At 39.9% G+C, this 21,546-nt stretch overlaps 1 protein-coding gene across 7 annotated transcripts in view; it reads right to left on the bottom strand.

Annotated features, from left to right (window-relative positions):
• Positions 1–21,546, bottom strand: part of LOC131504411 (endogenous retrovirus group K member 10 Gag polyprotein) — a 49,388-nt gene that overhangs the window by 2,815 nt on the left and 25,027 nt on the right. For 2 of the 7 annotated variants that reach the window (XM_058716656.1, XM_058716659.1), the window contains exons 2-3: positions 5,926–6,155; positions 5,064–5,171 (exon numbers count right to left, since the gene is read on the bottom strand). Coding sequence is in view for 2 of the 7 variants with exons in the window: in XM_058716661.1 (XP_058572644.1) it covers positions 3,194–5,020 (1,827 nt within the window). In the remaining 5 variants the exon portion in view is untranslated. Of the gene's footprint in view, positions 1–1,489; positions 5,172–5,925; positions 6,156–21,546 lie in introns of those variants that run through there. The other 5 variants (XM_058716657.1, XM_058716660.1, XM_058716661.1 and 2 more) reach the window with 4 other exon arrangements.

Below are 21,546 nucleotides of genomic sequence, written 5' to 3'. Positions count from 1 at the left end.
GAAGTATAAGCACTACCATTGTCAGTTTTTATTTTATGAGGTTTGCCCATTGCTGCAAAGGCAGAAAATAGGTGATTTTGAACATCAACAAATGCTTCTCCTGAGTGGGCTGAAGCATGTATATAGCCTGAGCAAGTATCTACAGACACATGTATATATTGCAATTTCCCAAAAGGTAAATATTGGGTGACGTCCATTTGCCACAAATCATTGGGCTGAAGACCTCGGGGATTAATGGCATAGACCGGCTGTGGGAAGAATTGTGGACAGATGCCGCACTGTTTAACAATTTGGCTGCTTCACGAGATATTTTGAATTCTCGTCAAAGGGCTGCTGCATTCTGATGAAAATTATCATGACTCCTTTTGGCTGTTTCCAAAGGAGTGGTAATGGGCAGAACTTGCAATAAATGGGTTGCGGCATCGGCTATCCGATTCCCAGCAACTAGGGGACCAGGCAGGTCGGTGTGAGCTTGAATGTGGGAAATATAAATTGGACTGTGCCGTGAATTAAGAAGTTTTTGTATAGCATGAAATAGATGATAAAGTTCTTCATCTGCTGTCAGTATAAAGGCAGTGGGAAGTTGCAACACGGCTTTGACAATGTATTGACTGTCAGAATAGACATTTATAGACTCTGGGTAAGTTTTTAGGGCTACCTGTACAGCATAAAGCTCGGCCCTTTGGACAGATTTAGTCGTATAATTTAAAGTGATCAAATTTTTATGTTGAGAAGTGACATAATACACTGCAATTTTACCCTCTTTACTAGCATCCACAAAAATGGAAGCAGTATCTTCAATCGGCTGACAAACAATAGGATTATAGGGCAAAATATCTATAAGACTGAAACCTTGTATTAAAGAATCAGAAGGTAAATGAAATTTAATTTGACCTGTAAAATTAGCCAAGGCAAGTTGCCATTCGATGGACTGAGCAAAAGCAGCGTCCACCAGCTTCTGTGTCAGAAAGGCACATGCAATAAATTCTGGATCATGTCCAAAGAGCTGAACAGCTCGGGATCTTCCTCTAATGATGAGAAGACAAACCATAGATAGCAAAGGATTAATGACATGCAGAGAGTATAAGGCTAAATGTAGCCATTCAAGTGGACCATGAGATTGCCACAGAATTGCAAAGGGGATGACCTGAGGTTTTAATATTATTAGATACAAAGGCTGAGAAGGGTCAATTCTAGTGACTTGGGCCTGCTGAATGGCCTGTTCTATATGTCTTATAGCTTCTTTAGCTTCTTTTTTTTTTTTTTTAATTTTTTTTTTCAACGTTTTTTATTTATTTTTGGGACAGAGAGAGAGCATGAACGGGGGAGGGGCAGAGAGAGAGAGGGAGACACAGAATCGGAAACAGGCTCCAGGCTCCGAGCCATCAGCCCAGAGCCTGACGCGGGGCTCGAACTCACGGACCACGAGATCGTGACCTGGCTGAAGTCGGTCGCTTAACCGACTGCGCCACCCAGGCGCCCCATAGCTTCTTTAGCTTCTTGAGTGAGACTTCACGAGGACACTGGAGAACTATCTCCTTTTAGAATATTAAACAAAGGCAGTAATTGTTCTGTGGTGACTCCTAGTGTATTTCTAATCCAGTTTATATCTCCTTATAATTTCTGAAAATCATTTAGAGTAATCAAATGTCCGGTTCTAATTGATACTTTCTGAGGTCGGACAGTTGATTTGGAGATGAGATACCCTAGGTATTCAAAAGGTGCTTCCCTTTGAACTTTCTCAGGGGCAACAATCAAATTATATGCTTTACGGCATCTTTGGAGAGAAATAAAAGCCTCCTGTAATAATTCCTCAGTTTCAGCAGCCAAAAGTAAGTCACCCATATAATGGATGCAATATACATGGGGAAAACTCTGTCTAAAAGGGGCAATTGCTCTGGCCACAAACTCTTGACATAAAGTCGGACTGTTAGCCATGCCTTGCGGTAAGACCTGCCACTGATACCGCTTAGCAGGTTCCTATAAGTTAGTGGAAGGCAGGGAGAATGCAAAATGTTCTCCGTCGCCAGAGGCCAATGGAATGGTAAAAAAACAATCTTTTAAGTCCAAAACTAGTAATTGATATTGTAAAGGAATGGCCGATGGGGAAGGGAGGCCAGGTTGCAAAGCCCCCATGGGCTTCATGACAGCATTAATTGCTCTCAAATCTTGCAGCAACCTCCATTTATTTGACTTTTTTCTAATCACAAAGATTGGGGTGTTCCAGGGACTGGTGGAGGGAACTAAATGACCTAATTGCAGTTGTTCCTCTATGAGGTGAGCAGCAGCCTCCCTCTTAACAGTAGGTAAGGGCCATTGGTTAACCCACACTGGAGTGGAAGTCATCCACTGGAGAGGCATAGCGTGAGGAGTTTCCAATGGCCCTACGAAAAACCCAATCCGAAATGGTCTCTTTTAGGCTCGGGGACATATGGCTCAGGATTCCCTTGCAACTCCTTCCCTAAGCCTTTCCCCTCAATACAGCCCATTTCCTTCATAAGGTGCATAGCAAGATTAGTCTGTTTTTGAATCGGGACTGCCTTAGTCTCCAGAGTCAAATTCATTGCAGTTAATATGTCCCTGCCCCAGAGATTAAGATCTATATTCAAAACAAAAGGCTGAAAAGTTCCAGTCATACCATCAGGCAGTCTCCAATGTAAATAATCAGAGCTTTGCAACGGAGCAGAGGCATAACCAACACCTTTAATTGGAATATTAGTCACTTGAGTAGGCCATGTGACAGGCCAATTTTTTTGAGCAATAACTGAGACATCTGCACCTGTATCCACTAGTCCCTCAAAAGGGACTCCTTGGATATGCAATGTAAGCATGGGCTTTTCTACAGAGATTACTTTAGCCCAATAAAGATCTGTGGAGCCGAACCCCTGATTTCCCCGATAAGGTTTAACAGCCTTATTATTGGAGGATATCCGGGGTATCAAGATCAATTGTGCTATGGGAGTCTTGGGCTCAAGCACCAAAGTTCCCATAGTTAAGCTGGCCAAAATTTTTATTTCTCCAGTGTAATATTCATCAATAACTCCAGGATAGATCATCAATCCCTTAAGAGTCCAGCTGGATCTTCCCAATAATAACCCCCAAGTATTCCTGGGTAGAGGCCCCCATATCCCTGTGGGGATGGCTTTAGGGGGCTGTCCTCCTTCGAGGTAAACGGACTGAGCTGGGGCAAGATCTAGTCCTGCACTGGTGGGGGTGCCGCGGTGTAGTTGGCTAATACCTGGGAGGTCTCCAGTGTTGGACACAATGGGTGAGAAGGCGCCTGTGGGAACATTGCCGCCATTGTTTGAGGGGCCTGCGGCTGGCCCCGCTCCCAGTTTCCCTGAAGAGGTTTGCCATTACAATCAGTTTTAGAGCGGCATTCATTGACCCAGTGATACCCCCGTCTACATCTGGGACAAATAATTGCCGGCTTATTATTAATGTTAGGGCCACTTGGCAAACCGGGGGTGGTTGGAATTATTTTTGTACTATGACATTGGGCCTTCATATGGCCCTTTTGGCCACATTTGAAACACACTATTCCACCCAACTTCCTTGGATTAGTTCTTACGTTTTTACCCTGAAGCTGGGCATGCACCTGTAAGGGGTCTATTCCCTTTAAGGCGGCTGCCAAAGTAATGCCCTGAATATAAGATGGTCCAATCTCAGCACATAGTCTGATATAATCCTCCAAGGTACCCTGATTTTTCCAAGGACGAATGGCTGCCTGACATGCAGAATTAGCATTTTCATAAGCCAGTTGTTTTACAATAATGGTACCTGCCTCCCCATCAGTAACGATACGACTGACTGCAGTCAAAAGGCGCCCAACGAAATCCTGGTACTTCTCATCTGGCCCTTGCCTAATTTTAGACAATTCCTCAGTTCTGCCCCCTGTGGAGGGGAGTTTTTTCCAAGCTGTAATGGCACAGGTATTAATTTGATTATACGCAATTTCAGGATAATTTAGCTGGAGGCCCACATCATAATATTGTCCTGTACCCGTGAGCATGTTAAAATCTACTGGTATGTTAGTTCTTTTATTATACATAGCCTGTTTTTCAGCATTCTCTGCAAATTCTGCTTTCCACAAGAGGTTATCTCCCACACTCAAACAAGCCTGAGCAATGACCTTCCAATCTCCTGGGCATAATGCCTCCCTGCTCAAATTATCAAGCATAGACAGGGTAAAGGGAGCTGTTGGACCATACTGGGCTGCAGAGGATTTCAAATCTTTCAGCAATTTAAAACTTAGGGCGGAGTACACTCTCTGTCCCCCCTGCTGAATAACAGGGTAAGTGTGAAAAGCAGAGGTGTCTTCCCCATACTGTGTTGCTTGATACAGAGTCCGCTGCAAAGGAGTAGCTCCCATAATGGGGTAAGGTTCAGTGGACTGTTGATTCTGAGTAATAGGGAAAGCCATCCGAGGTAAGCCTCTATCTTGTGCCTGAAAAGAAGGTCGTTTTAAAGGTACCTTCTGGACCAGAGGGGCCAAGAAGGCAGGCTTCCTCTGATCTTCCAAATACGGCCCATCATCTCCCTGATCCCCAAAAGGAAAGTAATCATTATTTTCTGGATCTTGCACAGATAACTGTTCTAGGAGGGGGAGAGGAGGTAAAGGTGAAGGCACCCATGACTGTCCCGAAAGGGCATTGAAAGTAGTTTCTGGAGGGACAGGAGCATCTGAAGTCACTAAGGGTTGGGCTGCTTCTGAGCTAAGAGAAACTATTTCAATAGAATCCTGCGGATCAAGGACCTCCTTAATACAGGTCCAAGTAGACCACAAAGTCCCTGGAACCGCAGCTCCACGAATCTTCATTTGATTTTTAAGTTCCTGACCAACTCGCTGCCAATCCTTTAAATCAATTGTACCCCCATCTGGAAACCATGGGCAATAATCACGCACTATGTCAAAAAATTCCCTAAGGGCTGACTGAGAAACCTTAATTCCCTTCTCCTTCATAAGAGCCTGCAAGGCAGTTATAAAATATCCCTGTTCCATAGACTGTTTCTGTCCCATAGTTTTACTCCCGTCGTCTGTGCTGCTGGCACAGTTCCCCTACCTGAATTAGATGCCACGCGGTCCGCTTTCACTTTCCTCCTTGTTGTCTCAGGTCCCTGTTCAGACGCCACTTGTCGCGGCCGGCGCGACAAACACCGAGGTCAGGGTCCTGAGGGTAGGGGAATGCAAGAAAAAAAGAGAGAAGAGAAAGTTTGGGAACAGGAGGGTCCCCTGGGCTGATGGCCCAAGTGACGGCTTTATTGTTGCTGTACACAATCTTTTATAACCAGACTCTTATGGGTTAGGTCATTCTAAGAATAAACAGGTTTCACATAATTGCTGCCCACCAAAACATTTAGTTCTGTGTTTCTTGCATTTTCTAGACGGGTCACAAGACCTTGTTGATAAGATTGCTAGCAAAACACAATCCCCATGTTTGTTTCTATCTGACTCGGGGTAGAAAAAGGGAGGTAGCATTACTGCCAACACCTGCAGACCACAGGCTTCAGGAATTAACTTTCTCAGCCTTGACAAGGCTTTCGTATGCCCTTGAGAGTGGGGGAATGGGAGGGGGAACCACTGGGTTGGCTTGAGTCAACAGGGAACGTTGCTCGACCCGGTCTCAGCCTGGCGCCGGGGCCGGCCTCCCACATGAATGGGAGGGGGGACCACCAGGTTGGCTTGAGTCAACGGGGAACATTGCTCGACCCGGTCTCAACCTGGCACTGGGGCCCGGCCCCCCACAATGGCCCAGATGAAGTCTGGGAAGAAATTCACAAACTCTGTGGCATCTTCTATTCCATCCTCTCTTGGGGAGGACTTTGCCCCGATTAGTTCTATGAGCTCTGTCATATAACTAGGACTTGGCTAAGGAAAAGGAATTTCCTATCCAGAATTTCCACATTTCCCTCAGAAACAATTACCATAAACATTCTCTTTTGCCCTGGGTCCCCTCTGCTTTACCAAAGGAAATTCAGCCACAAGAAAGGGGAATCCAATTTGGTCTCCATTCCCATCAATTTCTCAATAAAACTGGGAAGGGTACTCAGTCTCTTCAAGGCATTACTGTTGATGGTATTCATGCTGCTGTAGACTAACATGCTGCTTAGAAGCATGGCCAGTGCAAAGATCCACAGTCATTCTTAGGATCACCCTAGAAAACATACTCGAGCAAGCACTTAGCAGTCTTCTCTTCAGAAACACATTCAGTTATTTATTCATTCATTTTTTACTTATTATTTCAGATAGTACGGTGTTGGTACAAAAAACACCCTTCAAAACAGAATTCAGGGCAAAGTTCAGTTTTGGCAACCATATTGACATCTCTTGTGACCTCAGTTTCTTCATCTATAAAAGATGATACTTTCCTCCAAGTGCCTTTTTTTTCTCAAATAGGATGGAATTAGTTGTTAGATAATAAGTGATACATATGCTCATTTAACAAAAAGTACACTACAAAATACATGCTATGCTAGTCACAATTGAATGCTCAAAATAAATCCAATTAAATTAAATATTTATGGATTACTACTAAATATTGCATATCTTTCTTAGTTACAGAAAAGCAAAATTAATATGACAATTGCTACGTTCAAGAGGATTGTCTCATGGCATTTACAAACATGTGCAAAACAAATGCAGCAAAGATGACCAATGACCATATATTCAAAGAGTTTATGTATTAGCGGTGAATCTAAGCAGTGAAACCAATAACCGTCATACTGAATAAAAATAATGAATCTGTCAAAGAGGCACAAAGTCTATTGGAGTCAGAGAAAGAGCATGAGCACTGTATAAAACCTCTAGAACTATTGTGCTGGGTGTTAAAAGGTTTGTAGAATCTGGACTTGAAGAAACGAAAGAAGCATGCAAGCAGAAAGAGCTGCAGAAGAAAAATGAGAGCTAGAATGCAGGAAGCAGAGAATGACTAGGTCTGACTGGCACAGAGTGGAGGGTGGGTGTAGAAGATTTGTCACCAAAGCCAGATCGTACACAGGCTGATGAAGAACCTCGAAGACAGGCAAAATTGTTCTTGTGTTACCTAAATTATTGCAGAAGCCGATATTTAGTTGTAGTGTAAACAGTATATAAAACCTGATATGTTCTTGAAAACCCTTGAAGAAATGCAAATGCTGAAATCTTAAACCTGGAATATGGGAAATTGTAAAAGAAAATATCATTGATATACCCAGTCTCTCAAACTAATTATTTTAAGAGTAACAAATGAAGAATGGAGGAAGCTGAACTTGAGAAAAACAATAATAGGTTTTGACACCAAGACTAGATCTTTGATATGTCACATTACAAGGAAGTACAAAATGTCTACCTTCTCTTGGGCAGAGATGGAGACCTACAAGAATGTAGGCATTGCTTCCAACTTAATCTCCAAGCAAAGAGTGAAGGAGACAAGAAAGGAGGGGGAGAGGGAGAGAGAAAAGATGGCAAAGAGACAGAAAGAGAGATCATTCATTTTACCCATAATATAAAGACAATCCATAGTCCATGTGAATAAAACTCTTGCCTGTCAGGGTCTGTAGCAAAATCTCCTTTCCAGGAAACCCACCTTGCTTACCTACAACAAAGCACTGATTACTTGGCATTATACTGAACTGCGTATACATTGTCTTCTCGATTGGGCTGAAGGCTCTTTAAGGGCAGGACCTAACCTTCATTCAGTAATATCTATAGTACTCAGCCAAGACCATGTGATTCAACTTCTCAATAAAGGTTTATTAAAATGGATGAAATTATTCACTCCAGGGCTCAGAAATAAAAGAAGATCCTGCCTAATATTCCACATTATCTGACTTTAGAAATGAATTTCAAAAGGACCAAAGTATGTCTCATTCCATGCAGCTGGATCTAAATATTTCAGGAATAGATGACAGCAGTTAAATTACAAGGGATCATGAAGAGATAAGAAGAAACCAAGAGGAAAAAAAAATATGTCTGTGACTTTCTGCTTTACCTTTTTTACATACCCCAGTCCCTCAGTGACCAGAAGGACCAGGGTGTGGTTCATTTGGAGGGGTGAGGCACACACCACATCCAGATGCCCTTGGTTTCAGACTGTACTGTAGAGCCCAGAGGGAAACATGCAAGGGGAGGGGGAAAAGGAACATAACAGTGACAACAGATAGTCCCAGAATCCCATGGGCTATAAAATTAGACTTGTAGAATTGTAAATGCCCTAAGATACAGCATGGTGTTTCCTCTGTTTCAGGGATGTCCAACTTTATTCATCACCTAACCACTCAAACTATTTCACATAAACTTGGTTTATTCACAATTCTAATTCTATCTCCTAGTGTAAGAAAATCTCCATTTGCTTCTATGTTGCCCACCAGTGCAGTAGATAAGAAAAAAGGCATGCTACACAGAATAAAACTTTGATTTCTGACTGTTCAACAGTCATGACTCCCTAAAGAAGTTAAACTAGCTGATGATATTGTAATTGTATCAAGACCTTAAAATAGTCTGAGGAATAGATAATTTATTCAATAATTATTTATTAAGTACATATTACATTCCTGGCTTTAGGGATATGTTTAAGGCTCAGAAGATACAGCAGTGACTAAAACAAACAGAAATACCTGCCCTTTGGAGTTGTATAGCCAGTAAGTGCTAAGACTCTGCTAATTTATAACTAGGTATGGGCCAGGCAGGTGAAATCTGGTCTTAATGAACAGGAGTATGGCGAGAAAGGAATGGGTAAAACAAAACAAAACATACTTTTACAAGCCTTCATGAAAGGTTGTAACTGCATCTCACTTCTTACTTGTTTTGAAGATGTGTAAATCACAGCTAATTCAAGGGATCTCAGCAACGGTTAAAATATTTTCTAAGAGGAACATTAACATCACACACATTCCTGCCTATTTTTTCTATGCTGAGGGAAACAGAATTTCTGAGATCTCTGGGTAGAATTGTGGCTGGGTGTTTGATACTGCTTCTATGTTGTCATTTTCCACCTGTGAAACTTAGTAAGGTGTCCTCTGTTTTTCTTATGGCGTTTTATACGTGCCAAGCATCAGATGCTCTTTACATTAAACCATGCTCATTGACTTTGTAGGATCTGGATATGCTAGTCTATAAGGTATACTGCAACACCTAGGTACTTTGCTCTCATTAGAATCTCCATGAAAGTGAGCTAAAGCCAGTGAGCTCGTAGAAAAACCTTCTGATTTGCTTCATTAAAAATTCCAATAAGGAAGCATTTATTGTGTTCCTACTTTGTTCTATACACTGTCCTTGTTGCTGGAAACTTGGTAGCAAAGAATGAGATCAGATTTCTTCCTGTACAGATTTTAATTTTATTTGAAGAATAAGAAGAAGAAATATAAATATATATGTTCTTATTGTGTTAAGTTTACATGGAGGGGCAATATGAGACAGGGTGGTCAGGAAAGACCTCTTTTTTTTTTAACTCAGTTTATTACACAGCAGTTTGGTTAAATATTAGATGAGTCTGAGTTGTTGAGAGAAACAATAAAGTAGAATATTTATCAGAAATATTGCAACCAAGGAAATTCAAAAGAACATTCACAGAAAATACAGTTGTCACTACAGATACATGAGGATTAGAATAAGAAATAATCATTTATTGGTACACTAGAGTATAATAAAGTAGTAAAAGAAACGATGATGAAAAAATTCTTTTTTTTTTTGCATGGAATGTATTACCATTTATTTATTTTATTTATTTTTTTAATTTTATTTTTTATTTTTAAAAAAAATTTAATGTTTTATTTATTTTTGAGACAGAGAGAGACAGAATATGAGCATGGGAGGGCAGAGAGAGAGCGAGACACAGAATCTGAAGCAGGCTCCAGGCTCTGAGCTGTCAGCACAGAGCCTGAGATGGGGCTCGAACTCATGAACTGCGAGATCATAACCTGAGCCAAAGTCGGATGCTCAACCGACTGAGCCACCCAGGTGCCCCATTTTATTTTTTTATTTTTTAAAATTTACATCCAAATTTGTTAGCATATAGTGCAACAATGATTTCAGGAGTAGATTCCTTAGTGCTCCTTACCCATTTAGCCTATTCCCCCTCCCACAACCCCTCCAGTAACACTCAGTTTGTTCTCCATATTTATGAGTCTCTTCTGTGTTGTCCCCCTCCCTGTTTTTATATTATTTTTGTTTCCCTTCCCTTATGTTCATCTGTCTTGTCTCTTAAAGTTCTCATATGAGTGAAGTCATATGATTTTTGTCTTTCTCTAATTTCACTTAGCATAATAGCCTCCAGTTCCATCCACGTAGTTGCAAATGGCAAGATTTTATTCTTTTTGATTGCTGAGTAATACTCCATTGTATATATATACCACATCTTCTTTATCCATTCATCCATCGATGGACATTTGGGCTCTTTCCATACTTTGGCTATTGTTGATAGTGCTGCTATAAACATGGGGGTGCATGTGTCCCTTTGAAACAGCACACCTGTATCCCATGAATAAATGCCTAGTAGTGCGATTGCTGGGCTGTAGGGTAGTTCTATGTTTAATTTTTTGAGGAACCTTCATACTGTTTTCCAGAGTGGCTACACCAGCTTGCATTGCCACCAACAATGCAAAAGGGATCCTCTTTCTCCAACATCTGTTGTTGCCTGAGTTGTTAATGTTACCCATTCTGACAGGTGTGTGGTTTTGATTTGTATTTCCCTGATGATGAGTGATGTTGAGCATTTTTTCATGTGTCAGTTGGCCATCTGGATGTCTTCCTTGGAGAACTGTCTATTCATGTCTTTTTCCCATTTCTTCCCTGGGTTATTTGTTTTTTGGGTGTTGAGTTTGATAAGTTCTTTATAGATTTTGGATACTAACCCTTTATCTGATATGTCATTTGCAAATATCTTCTCCCATTCTGTCAATTGGCTTTTAGTTTTGCTGATTGTTTCCTTCACTGTGCAGAAGCTTTTTATTTTGATGAGGTCCCAGTAGTTCATTTTTGCTTTTGTTTCCTTTGCCTCCGGAGACATGTTGAGTAAGAAGTTGCTGCGGGCGGCACATGGAAAGATGCTCAACGTCGCTCCTCATCAGGGAACTACAAATCAAAACCACACTCAGATATCACCTCACACCAGTCAGAGGGGCCAAAATGAACAAATCAGGAGACTATAGATGCTGGAGAGGATGTGGAGAAACGGGAACCCTCTTGCACTGTTGGTGGGAATGCAAATTGGTGCAGCCACTCTGCAAAACAGTGTGGAGGTTCCTCAAAAAATTAAAATAGATCTACCCTATGACCCAGCAGTAGCACTGCTAGGAATTTACCCAAGGGATACAAGAGTACTGATGCATGGGGGCACTTGTACCCCAATGTTTATAGCAGCACTCTCAACAATAGCCAAATTATGGAAAGAGCCTAAATGTCCATCAACTGATGAATGGATAAAGAAATTATGGTTTATATACACAATGGAGTACTACGTGGCAATGAGAAAGAATGAGATATGGCCCTCCGTAGCAACATGGATGGAACTGGAGAGTGTGATGCTAAGTGAAATAAGCCATACAGAGAAAGACAGATACCATATGTTTTCACTCTTATGTGGATCCTGAGAAACTTAACAGAAACCCATGGGGGAGGGGAAGAAAAAAAAAAAGGAGGTTAGAGTGGGAGACAGCCAAAGCATAAGAGACTGTTAAAAACTGAGAACAAACTGAGGGTTGATGGGGGGTGGGAGGGAGGGGAGGGTGGGTGATGGGTATTGAGGAGGTCACCTTTTGGAATGAGCACTGGGTGTTGTATGGAAACCATTTTGACAATAAATTCCATATATTGGGGGGAAAAAAGTTGCTGCGGGCAAGATCAAAGAGTTTTTTGCCTCCGTTCTCCTCGATGATTTTGATGGCTTCCTCTCTTACATTGAGGTCTTTCATCCATTTTGAGTTATTTTTGTGTATGGTGTAAGAAAGCGATCCAGGTTCATTCTTCTGCATGTTGCTGTCCAGTTTTCCCAGCACCACTTGCTGAAGAGACCGTCTTTATTCCATTGGATATTCTTTCCTGATTTGTCAAAGATTAGTTGGCCATAAGTTTGTGGGTCCATTTCTGGGTTCTCTATTCTGTTCCATTGATCTGAGTGTCTGTTCTTGTGCCAGTACCATACTGTCTTGATGATTACAGCTTTGTAGTATAGCTTGAAGTCTGGGATTGTGATGCCTCCTGCTTTGGTTTTCTTTTTCAAGATTGCTTTGGCTATTCGGGGTCTTTTCTGGTTCCATACAAATTTTAAGATTATTTGTTCTAGCTCTGTGAAGAATGGTGGTGTTACTTTGATAGGGATTGCATTGAATATGTAGATTGCTTTCGGTAGTATCGACATTTTAACAATATTTGTTCTTCCTATCCAGGAGCATGGGATATTTTTCCATTTTTTGGTGTCTTATTCAATTTCTTTCATAAGCTTTCTAGGTTGTCAGTGTATAGATTTTTTACCTCTTTGGTGAGATTTATTCCTAGGTATTTTATGGTTTTTTGTGCAACTGTAAATTGAATCGATTCCTTGATTTCTCTTTCTGTTGCTTCATTGTTGGTGTATAGGAATGCAACTGATTTCTGTGCATTGATTTTATGTCCTGCAACCTTGCTGAATTCATGAATCAATTCTAGCAGTTTTTTGGTGGAATCTTTTGAGTTTTCCATATAGAGTGTCATGTCATCTGCGAAGAGTGAGAGTTTGACCTCCTCCTGGCTGATTTGGGTGCCTTTTGTTTCTTTGTGTTGTCTGATTGCAGACGCTAAGACTTCCAATACTATGTTGAATATCAGTGGCAAGAGTGGACATCCCTGTCTTGTTCCTGACCTTAGGGGGAAAGCTCTCAGTTTCTTCCCATTGAGGATGATATTAGTGGTGGGTCGTTCATATATGGCTTTTATGATCTCGAGGTATGCTCCTTCTATCCCTACTTTCTTGAGGGTTTTTATCAAGAAATGATGCTGTATTTTGCCAAATGCTTTCTCTGTATCTATTGAGAGGATCATATGGTTCTTGTCCTTTCTTTTATTGATGTGATGAATCATGTTAATTGTTTTGTGGATATTGAACCAGCCATGCATCCCAGGTATAATCCCACTTGGTCATGGTGAATAATGTTTTTATTTATTTATTTTTTTTATTTAAAAAAAATTTTTTTTTCAACGTTTTTTATTTTTTATTTTTGGGACAGAGAGAGACAGAGCATGAACGGGGGAGGGGCAGAGAGAGAGGGAGACACAGAATCGGAAACAGGCTCCAGGCTCCGAGCCATCAGCCCAGAGCCTGACGCGGGGCTCGAACTCACGGACCGCGAGATCGTGACCGGGCTGAAGTCGGACGCTTAACCGACTGCGCCACCCAGGCGCCCCAATAATGTTTTTAATGTATTGTTGGATCCAGTTGGCTAATATCTTGTTGAGGATTTTTGCATCCATGTTCATCAGGGAAATTTGTCTATAGTTCTCCTTTTTAGTGGGGTCTCTGTCTGGTTTTGGGATCAAGGTCATGCTGGCTTCATAGAAAGAATTTGGAAGTTTTCCTTCCATTTCTGTTTTTTTTTTTGGAACAGCTTCAAGAGAATAGGTATTAATTCTTCCTTAAATGTTTGGTAGAATTCCTCTGGAAAGCCATCTGGCCCTGGACTCTTGTTTTTTGGGAGATTTTGATTACTAATTCTATTTCCTTACTGGTTATGGGTCTGTTCAAATTTTCTATTTCTTCCTGTTTCAGTTTTGGTAGTGTATATGTTTCTAGGAATTTGTGCATTTCTTCCAGATTGCCCATTTTATTGGCATATAATTGCTCATAATATTCTCTTATTATTGTTTTTATTTTTGTTGTGTTGGTTGTGATCTCTCCTTTTTCATTCTTGATTTTATTTATTTGGGTCCTTTCCTTTTTCTTTTTGATCAAACTGGCTAGTGGTTTATCAATTTTGTTAATTCTTTCAAAGAACCAGCTTCTGGTTTCATTGATCTGTTCTGTTTTTTTGGTTTCGATAGCATTAATTTCTGCTCTAATCTTTATTATTTCCTGTATTCTTCTGGTTTTGGGTTTTACTTGTTGTTCTTTTTCCAGCTCCTTAAGGCGTAAAGGTAGGTTGTGTATCTGAGATCTTTCTTCCTTTTGTAGGAAGGCCTGGATTGCTATGTACTTTCCTCTTATGACCACCTTCGCTGTGTCCCTGAGGTTTTGGGTTGTGGTGTTATCATTTTCATTGACTTCCATATACTTTTTAATTTCCTCTTTAACTTCTTGGTTAGCCCATTCATTCTTTAGTAGGATATTCTTCAGTCTCCAAGTATTTGTTACCTTTCCAAATTTTTTCTTGTGGTTGATTTTGAGTTTCATAGCATTGTGGTCTGAAAATATGCACAGTATGATCTCGATCTTTTTGTACTTACTTAGGGATGATTTGTGTTCCAGTATAGGGTCTATTCTGGAGAATGTTCCATGTGCACTGGAGAAGAATGTATGTTCTGCTGCTTTAGGATGAAATATTCCGAATATATTTGTTAAGTCCATCTGGTCCAGTGTGTCATTCAATACCATTGTTTCTTTGTTGATTTTTTGATTAGATGATCTGTCCATTGCTGTGAGTGGGGTGTTGAAGTCTCCTACTATTATGGTATTACTATCGATGATTTTTCTTTATGTTTGTGATTAATTGATGTATATATTTGGGTGCTCACACATTTGGCGCATAAATGTTTACAGTTGTTAGGTCTTTTTGGTGAATAGACCCCTTGATTATGATATAATGCCCTTCTGCATCTCTTGATACAGTCTTTATTTTAAAGTCTAGATTGTCTGATATAAGTATGGCTACTCTGGCTTTCTTTTGTTGACCATTAGCATGGTTCTCCATCCCCTTATTTTCAATCTGAAGGTGTCTTTAGGTCTAAAGTGGGTCTCTTGTAAACAGCATATAGATGGATTTTGTTTTCTTATCCATTCTGTTACCATAGGTCTTTTGATTGGAGCATTGAGTCCATTGACGTTTAGAGTAAGTACTGAAAGAAAAGAATTTATTGCTATTGTGATGTTTGTAGAGTTGGAGTTTCTGGTGGTATTCTCTTTCCTTTCTAATCTTTGTTGCTTTGGGTATTTATTTATTTTTCTCTCTCTCTATATATATATATTTTTCATCTTTTCTCCCCTCAGAGAGTCCCCCTTAAAATTTCTTGCAGGGCTGGTTTAGTGGTCACAAACTCCTTTAATTTTTATTTGTCTGGGAACTTCTTATCTCTCCTTCTATTTTGAGTGACAACCTTGCTGGATAAAGAATTCTTGGCTGCATATTTTTCTGGTTCAACACACTGAATATATCCCGCCACTCCTTTCTGGCCTGCCAAGTTTCTGTGGATAGGTCTGCTGCAAACCTGATCTGTCATCCCTTGTAGGTTAGGGACTTTTTTCCCTTACTGCTTTCATGATTCTCTCCTTGCCTGAGTATTTTGTGAATTTGACTATGATATGCCTTGTTGATGGTCAGTTTTTGTTGAATCTAATGGGGATCCTCTGTGCTTCCTGAATTTTGATGTCTGTGTCTTTCCCCAGGTTAGGAAAGTTTTTCGCTGTGGTTTTCTCACATAACCCTTCTACCCCTATTTCTCTCTCTTCCTCTTCTAGGGCCCCTATGATTTTGATGTTGTTCCTTTTTAATGAGTCACTGATTTCTCTAATTCTTAAATCATGTTCTTTTGCCTTAATCTCCCTCTTTTTTTCTGCTTCATTATTCTCTGTAAGTTTGTCCTCTATATCACTGATTCTCTGTTCTGTCTCATCCATCCTTTCCGCGGCTGCATCCATCTGTGATTGCAGCTCAGTTATAGCATTTTTAATTTCATTATGACTATTGTTTATTTCTTTTATCTCTGCAGAAAGGGATTCTAATCTATTTTCGACTCCACCTAGTTTTCTTATTATCATGATTCTAAATTCTGGTTCAGACATCTTGCTTGTACCTGTGTTGGTTAAATCCCTGGCTGTCGTTTCTTTGTGCTCTTTATTTTGGGGTGAATTCCTTCATTTTGTCATTTTTTTAACATTTTATTTTATTTTATTTTATTTTATTTTATTTTATTTTATTTTATTTCAATATATGAAGTTTATTGTCAAATTGGTTTCCATACAACACCCAGTGCTCATCACAAAAGGTGCCCTCCTCAATACCCATCACCCACCCTCCCCTCCCTCCCACCCCCCATCAACCCTCAGTTTGTTCTCAGTTTTTAAGAGTCTCTTATGCTTTGGCTCTCTCCCACTCTAACCTTTTTTTTTTTCCTTCCCCTCCCCCATGGCTTTCTGTTAAGTTTCTCAGGATCCACATAAGAGTGAAAACATATGGTATCTGTCCCTCTCTGTATGGCTTATTTCACTTAGCATAACACTCCCCAGTTCCATCCACGTTGCTACAAAGGGCCATATTTCGTTCTTTCTCATTGCCATGTAGTACTCCATTGTGTATATAAACCACAATTTCTTTTTTTTTTTTTTTTTTTTTTAATTTTTTTTTTCAACGTTTTTTATTTTATTTTTGGGACAGAGAGAGACAGAGCATGAACGGGGGAGGGGCAGAGAGAGAGGGAGACACAGAGTCGGAAACAGGCTCCAGGCTCCGAGCCATCGGCCCAGAGCCTGACGCGGGGCTCAAACTCACGGACCGCGAGATCGTGACCTGGCTGAAGTCGGATGCTTAACCGACTGCGCCACCCAGGCGCCCCTAAACCACAATTTCTTTATCCATTCATCAGTTGATGGACATTTAGGCTCTTTCCATAATTTAGCTATTGTTGAGAGTGCTGCTATAAACATTGGGGTACAAGTGCCCCTATGCGTCAGTACTCCTGTATCCCTTGGGTAAATTCCTAGCAGTGCTATTGCTGGGTCATAAGGTAGGTCTATTTTTAATTTTTTGAGGAACCTCCACACTGTTTTGCAGAGTGGCTGCACCAATTTGCATTCCCACCAACAGTGCAAGAGGGTTCCTGTTTCTCCACATCCTCTCCAGCATCTATAGTCTCCTGATTTGTTCATTTTGGCCCCTCTGACTGGCGTGGGGTGATATCTGAGTGTGGTTTTGATTTGTATTTCCCTGATGAGGAGCGACGTTGAGCATCTTTTCATGTGCCTGTTGGCCATCCGGATGTCTTCTTTAGAGAAGTGTCTATTCATGTTTTCTGCCCATTTCTTCACTGGGTTATCTGTTTTTTGGGTGTGGAGTTTGGTGAGCTCTTTATAGATTTTGGATACTAGCCCTTTGTCCGATATGTCATTTGCAAATATCTTTTCCCATTCCGTTGGTTGCCTTTTAGTTTTGTTGGTTGTTTCCTTTGCTGTGCAGAAGCTTTTTATCTTCATAAGGTCCCAGTAATTCATTTTTGCTTTTAATTCCCTTGCCTTTGGGGATGTATCGAGTAAGAGATTGCTATGGCTGAGGTCAGAGAGGTCTTTTCCCGCTTTCTCTTCTAGGGTTTTGATGGTTTCCTGTCTCACATTCAGGTCCTTTATCCATTTCGAGTTTATTTTTGTGAATGGTGTGAGAAAGTGGTCTAGTTTCAATCTTCTGCATGTTGCTGTCCAGTTCTCCCAGCACCATTTGTTAAAGAGACTGTTTTTTTTCCATTGGATGTTCTTTCCTGCTTTGTCAAAGATTAGTTGGCCATACTTTTGTGGGTCTAGTTCTGGGGTTTCTATTCTCGTTTTGTCATTTTGAAGAGAGAACAGGAATTAATGAAGTAGAAAAATTAAAATTAAAAAAAAATTAAAATGAAAAAATATTAAAATTAAAAAATTAAACACACACACACAAATCGAATAAATGGTGCTAGATCCTAGGTGTGTCTTGGTCTGGGTGTTGAAAGTGGTTTGACAGATTAGGGAAAAAAAGGAGGGGAGGAAGAAAAAAAAGGAAATAGTTTGAGAATTTGAAAAAGAATACACTGAAGTAGACTAAAATAAGATGATGGAAATAAAATAGAATTTGAGAAAATATACACAAAAGTAAAGAATATAGTAGAAAAAATTAAGGAAAAATATTTTTAATAAGAATTAAAAATAAAAATGAATTTTTTCTCTTTGTATATTCATGATAAAGAAAAGGAATGAAAAAGAGAGAGAGAGAAAAAAAGGAAATCGTTTGAAAATTTGAAAAAGTGAATACACTGTCGTAGACTAAAATAAAATGATGGAAGTAAAATAGAATTGAAAAAATTTGCACGAAAGCAAAAAATATAGTAAAAAAATTGAAGAAAAATATTTCTAATAGAAATTGGAAGTAAAAATGAAGTTTTTCTTTCTGCATTCAAGAGAAAGAAAAGAAACAAAAAAGAGAAAAAAAGAAAAAGAAAGGAAATCGTTTGAAAATTTGAAAAGGTGAATACACTGAAGTAGACTAAAGTAAAATGATGGAAGTAAAATAGAATTTGAAAAAATTTACACAAAAGCAAAAAATATAGTAAAAAATTAAAAATATTTTTAATAAAAATTGAAATTAGAAATGAATTTTTTCTCTTTATTCAAGAAAAAGAAAAGAAGTGTAAAAGAGAAAAAAAAAGAAAGAAAATTCAATAGGTGGACCTGCTAACAGATTGAAGTAGGACTGAAATTACTTTGTTTTCCCTTAGAAGTCAGACTATGTAGCGCTTTATAGTCCATAAACTAAGTAGGAAGTGAGACTTGTGCTCTTGAAGAGCGAGGTTGCCTCAGTTGGGTGGGACTCAGTGTAACGGCTCTGTTTTCCCCTAGATGGCCTACTGGGGTGGAGTGTTGTGGCGCTCATAGGTGCGTATGCACATGCGTGGGAGCAGTGAAAATGGCGCCACCTAGAGACTAGCTACCCAGTCTCTAACATTGGAACTCTGTTCTCCCAGATCAGCAATCATGCACCTGTTCTGTCTTCAGCTTTCATCCACTCCCCACTTTTTCACTGTCTGTGACTAGGCCCCAGGCAGTACCTCCCCACCAAGTTTTGCCTCAGATGCAGCTGTTTTCCCTGGCCCCCTTACTTCTGAAGGACTGTGGCTTTGACCCGTTCTGCCCTTCTGCGTGAGAGTCTCACCAAGGAATGACTGAATGAGCAATGGCCAAATGTTGGCTGAACCCAGGAACACTTGCTGGACCCTGCTGCTGCCAGTGCCCTGAGACTGTGGCCAGGTGCCAGCCCGCCCCAGAAAAAGTTCGCAAGATAGTGTAGCAGCAGCTTTTCAGGGATTATGGAAAATCACAACACACATCTGGCACCAGGATTCACCCTTAATGACCTTGTTTCCAGCACCAGCGAATGTGGCCATTTTCTGGAGTCTGCTGGAACCAGGTGGCTTCAACAGTCTCTACCAAAAGTCCTTCCAACAGTGGAACCTCTTTTCCCCATGTGGCCCAAGAAACTCCCGGACCCCACTCTGTTCCTGGGGATTGGCCCTTCCTACCAGAGCACCACCAGGTATGAAGCTGCGGAGTGCAGACTTTGCGCTCCCCTTGTTTACAGTCTTAATGGAATTTAAACCCTCTCCTTTCTCCTTTCTCCCTTTTTAGTTTAGTCCCTGTGGCTGTTTCCAATTTTCCACTTTCTCTCCAGCTGCTTTTGGGGAGGCGTGCTTTTCCCGTATTCTCCCTGCCCCCATCTCCATCTTCTGTCCGTCCGTAAAAGCACCTTCCTTCCCGTGGCTTCTCGCTCCCTGAATTCACCTGTCTGCACCATGTACCTTCTGAATTCTGTGGTTCACGTTGTGGAGATTATTGTGTTAATCCTCCAATCAGTTCTCTAGGTGTGTAGGATGGTTTAGTGTTGGTCTGGCTGTATTTCATGGACATGAGACACACAAAAAACTTCCATGCTGTTCCACCGTCTTGGCTTCTTCCCCCTATTAACATGATTTCTTAAACTGACAGAGGTTAATGAGACTTTATTTAACTGGAATGAAGGTTTTTCATATTTTATTAACTCCAGAAAAAAATGATCTAGCTTTTTGTTTTAGAAAGTGTGTTTATTTGGGACCAAGTATACTCTGCTTTGGGATCTAGTGGAAATCCTCAGACAGGAGGAGTCTCATTTTATTATCCTGTACACAAAGCTAGGTATGCCAGCTCTTCCAGAGAAGCACAAACTTGAAGCAGTTTCAGGTTAGAATTCTGTTGAGTGAGTGCAATTCTTCAACTGAGAGAAGTGTAGGAACAAATTAATAATGGCCCTTAAGGGATGAGATTTATAGGCTTGGGAAAATCTAGAATTGGAGATAAAAGCCTACTGTGACCAAAACAAACAAACAAACAAACAAACAAACAAACAAGCAAACAAAGCAAAACTAAAAGCACCTGGATATTGCTAGGCATAGAAATAGAGTAAAAGACTAGGCTTTCAGAATTACGCAAAAGGTAAAGCGTGGAAATTGCTTGGTGGGTTGGCTGTGTAAATACATGGCTTTGCTCACAACCTGCAGTAAGATTATATCACTGGAAAGAGAGTACACCCCCCCATTTGTTCTTCCTGTACCTGGAAAACAGTGTTTCCTTTTCACCATTTCTTTGGTATTAGAGAGTTCACATAAAGTTGGGAGACTTTAAAATTTGAAGGGGTATGTTCTTGGAGGGAGATTGTCTTTTAGAGATACCAACAGGATATTCCATAGAAAAATATCAAAATATTTAATATACATGTAATTGGAATAACTGAAGTAGAAGATGATAAAAAAGGATATATAAGTTTTCCAAAATTAATAAAAGACAAGAAACCATATATCCAGAGGTTTACAGAATCAATCCCATGCAGAATAAATAACAACCAAAAACACACCTATGCACAACATAGTCAAATTCATGAAATCCAAATCTTAAAAGATTTTCTCTCTAGAAAAAGAAGCACCACCTACAAAAAACCAAAAATAGGAGTGTCAGAAGATTTCTTTCTAAAATCTATGCCGGTAGGAAGAAAGGTGGAATAACATGTCTAAGGTACTAAATGTAAAAGAATTTCCAACCACAGTTCTCTACCTAGTAAAAATGTTTCCAAAAATTATGTAAAATGACATTTTCAAAGTAAAGCTGACTTCGTAGTATGGGATGGTCTGTCCAAGGAAAATGAGGAAATAAGTATAAAAAGTGAAACTAATGAAAGAAAACTGTCATTATTTGTAAGTTATTGTATTGGTGGCAGTGTTATGTATATTCTCTAAGAATTTTTCTGCCATCCAGAGTCATTGTGTTATTTACCTATGTTATTTTCTAAAATATGTATTGTTTTACATTTAACTTTTAGATCTGTAATTCACTGATAATTGATATTTTCAGGTGGTATGACATATGAGTCTAAAGTATATTTTTGGAGGTGGGTACAGGTACAATTTCCCAATACAATTTAATCATATGAATGGGGGAAATTCTACCTAATGTATATAAATAACGTTATGACCTTAGATGAGAGAAATAATTCTTAGAGAACATGCACACACCACAACTACCACCTCCTTAAAGGAAAAATTTAAGTTTGACTACATCAAAACTAAGTACAACTTTCATGGAAAACACCCTTAAAGGTGTTAAAAAGCAGTCACAGAATAAA

This window comes from Neofelis nebulosa, chromosome 2 (genome assembly GCF_028018385.1).
Source record: "Neofelis nebulosa isolate mNeoNeb1 chromosome 2, mNeoNeb1.pri, whole genome shotgun sequence".
NCBI lineage: Eukaryota > Metazoa > Chordata > Mammalia > Carnivora > Felidae > Neofelis > Neofelis nebulosa.
The sequence above is the reverse complement of the archived record's forward strand: the minus strand, read 5'-3'. Positions and strand labels throughout refer to the sequence as shown.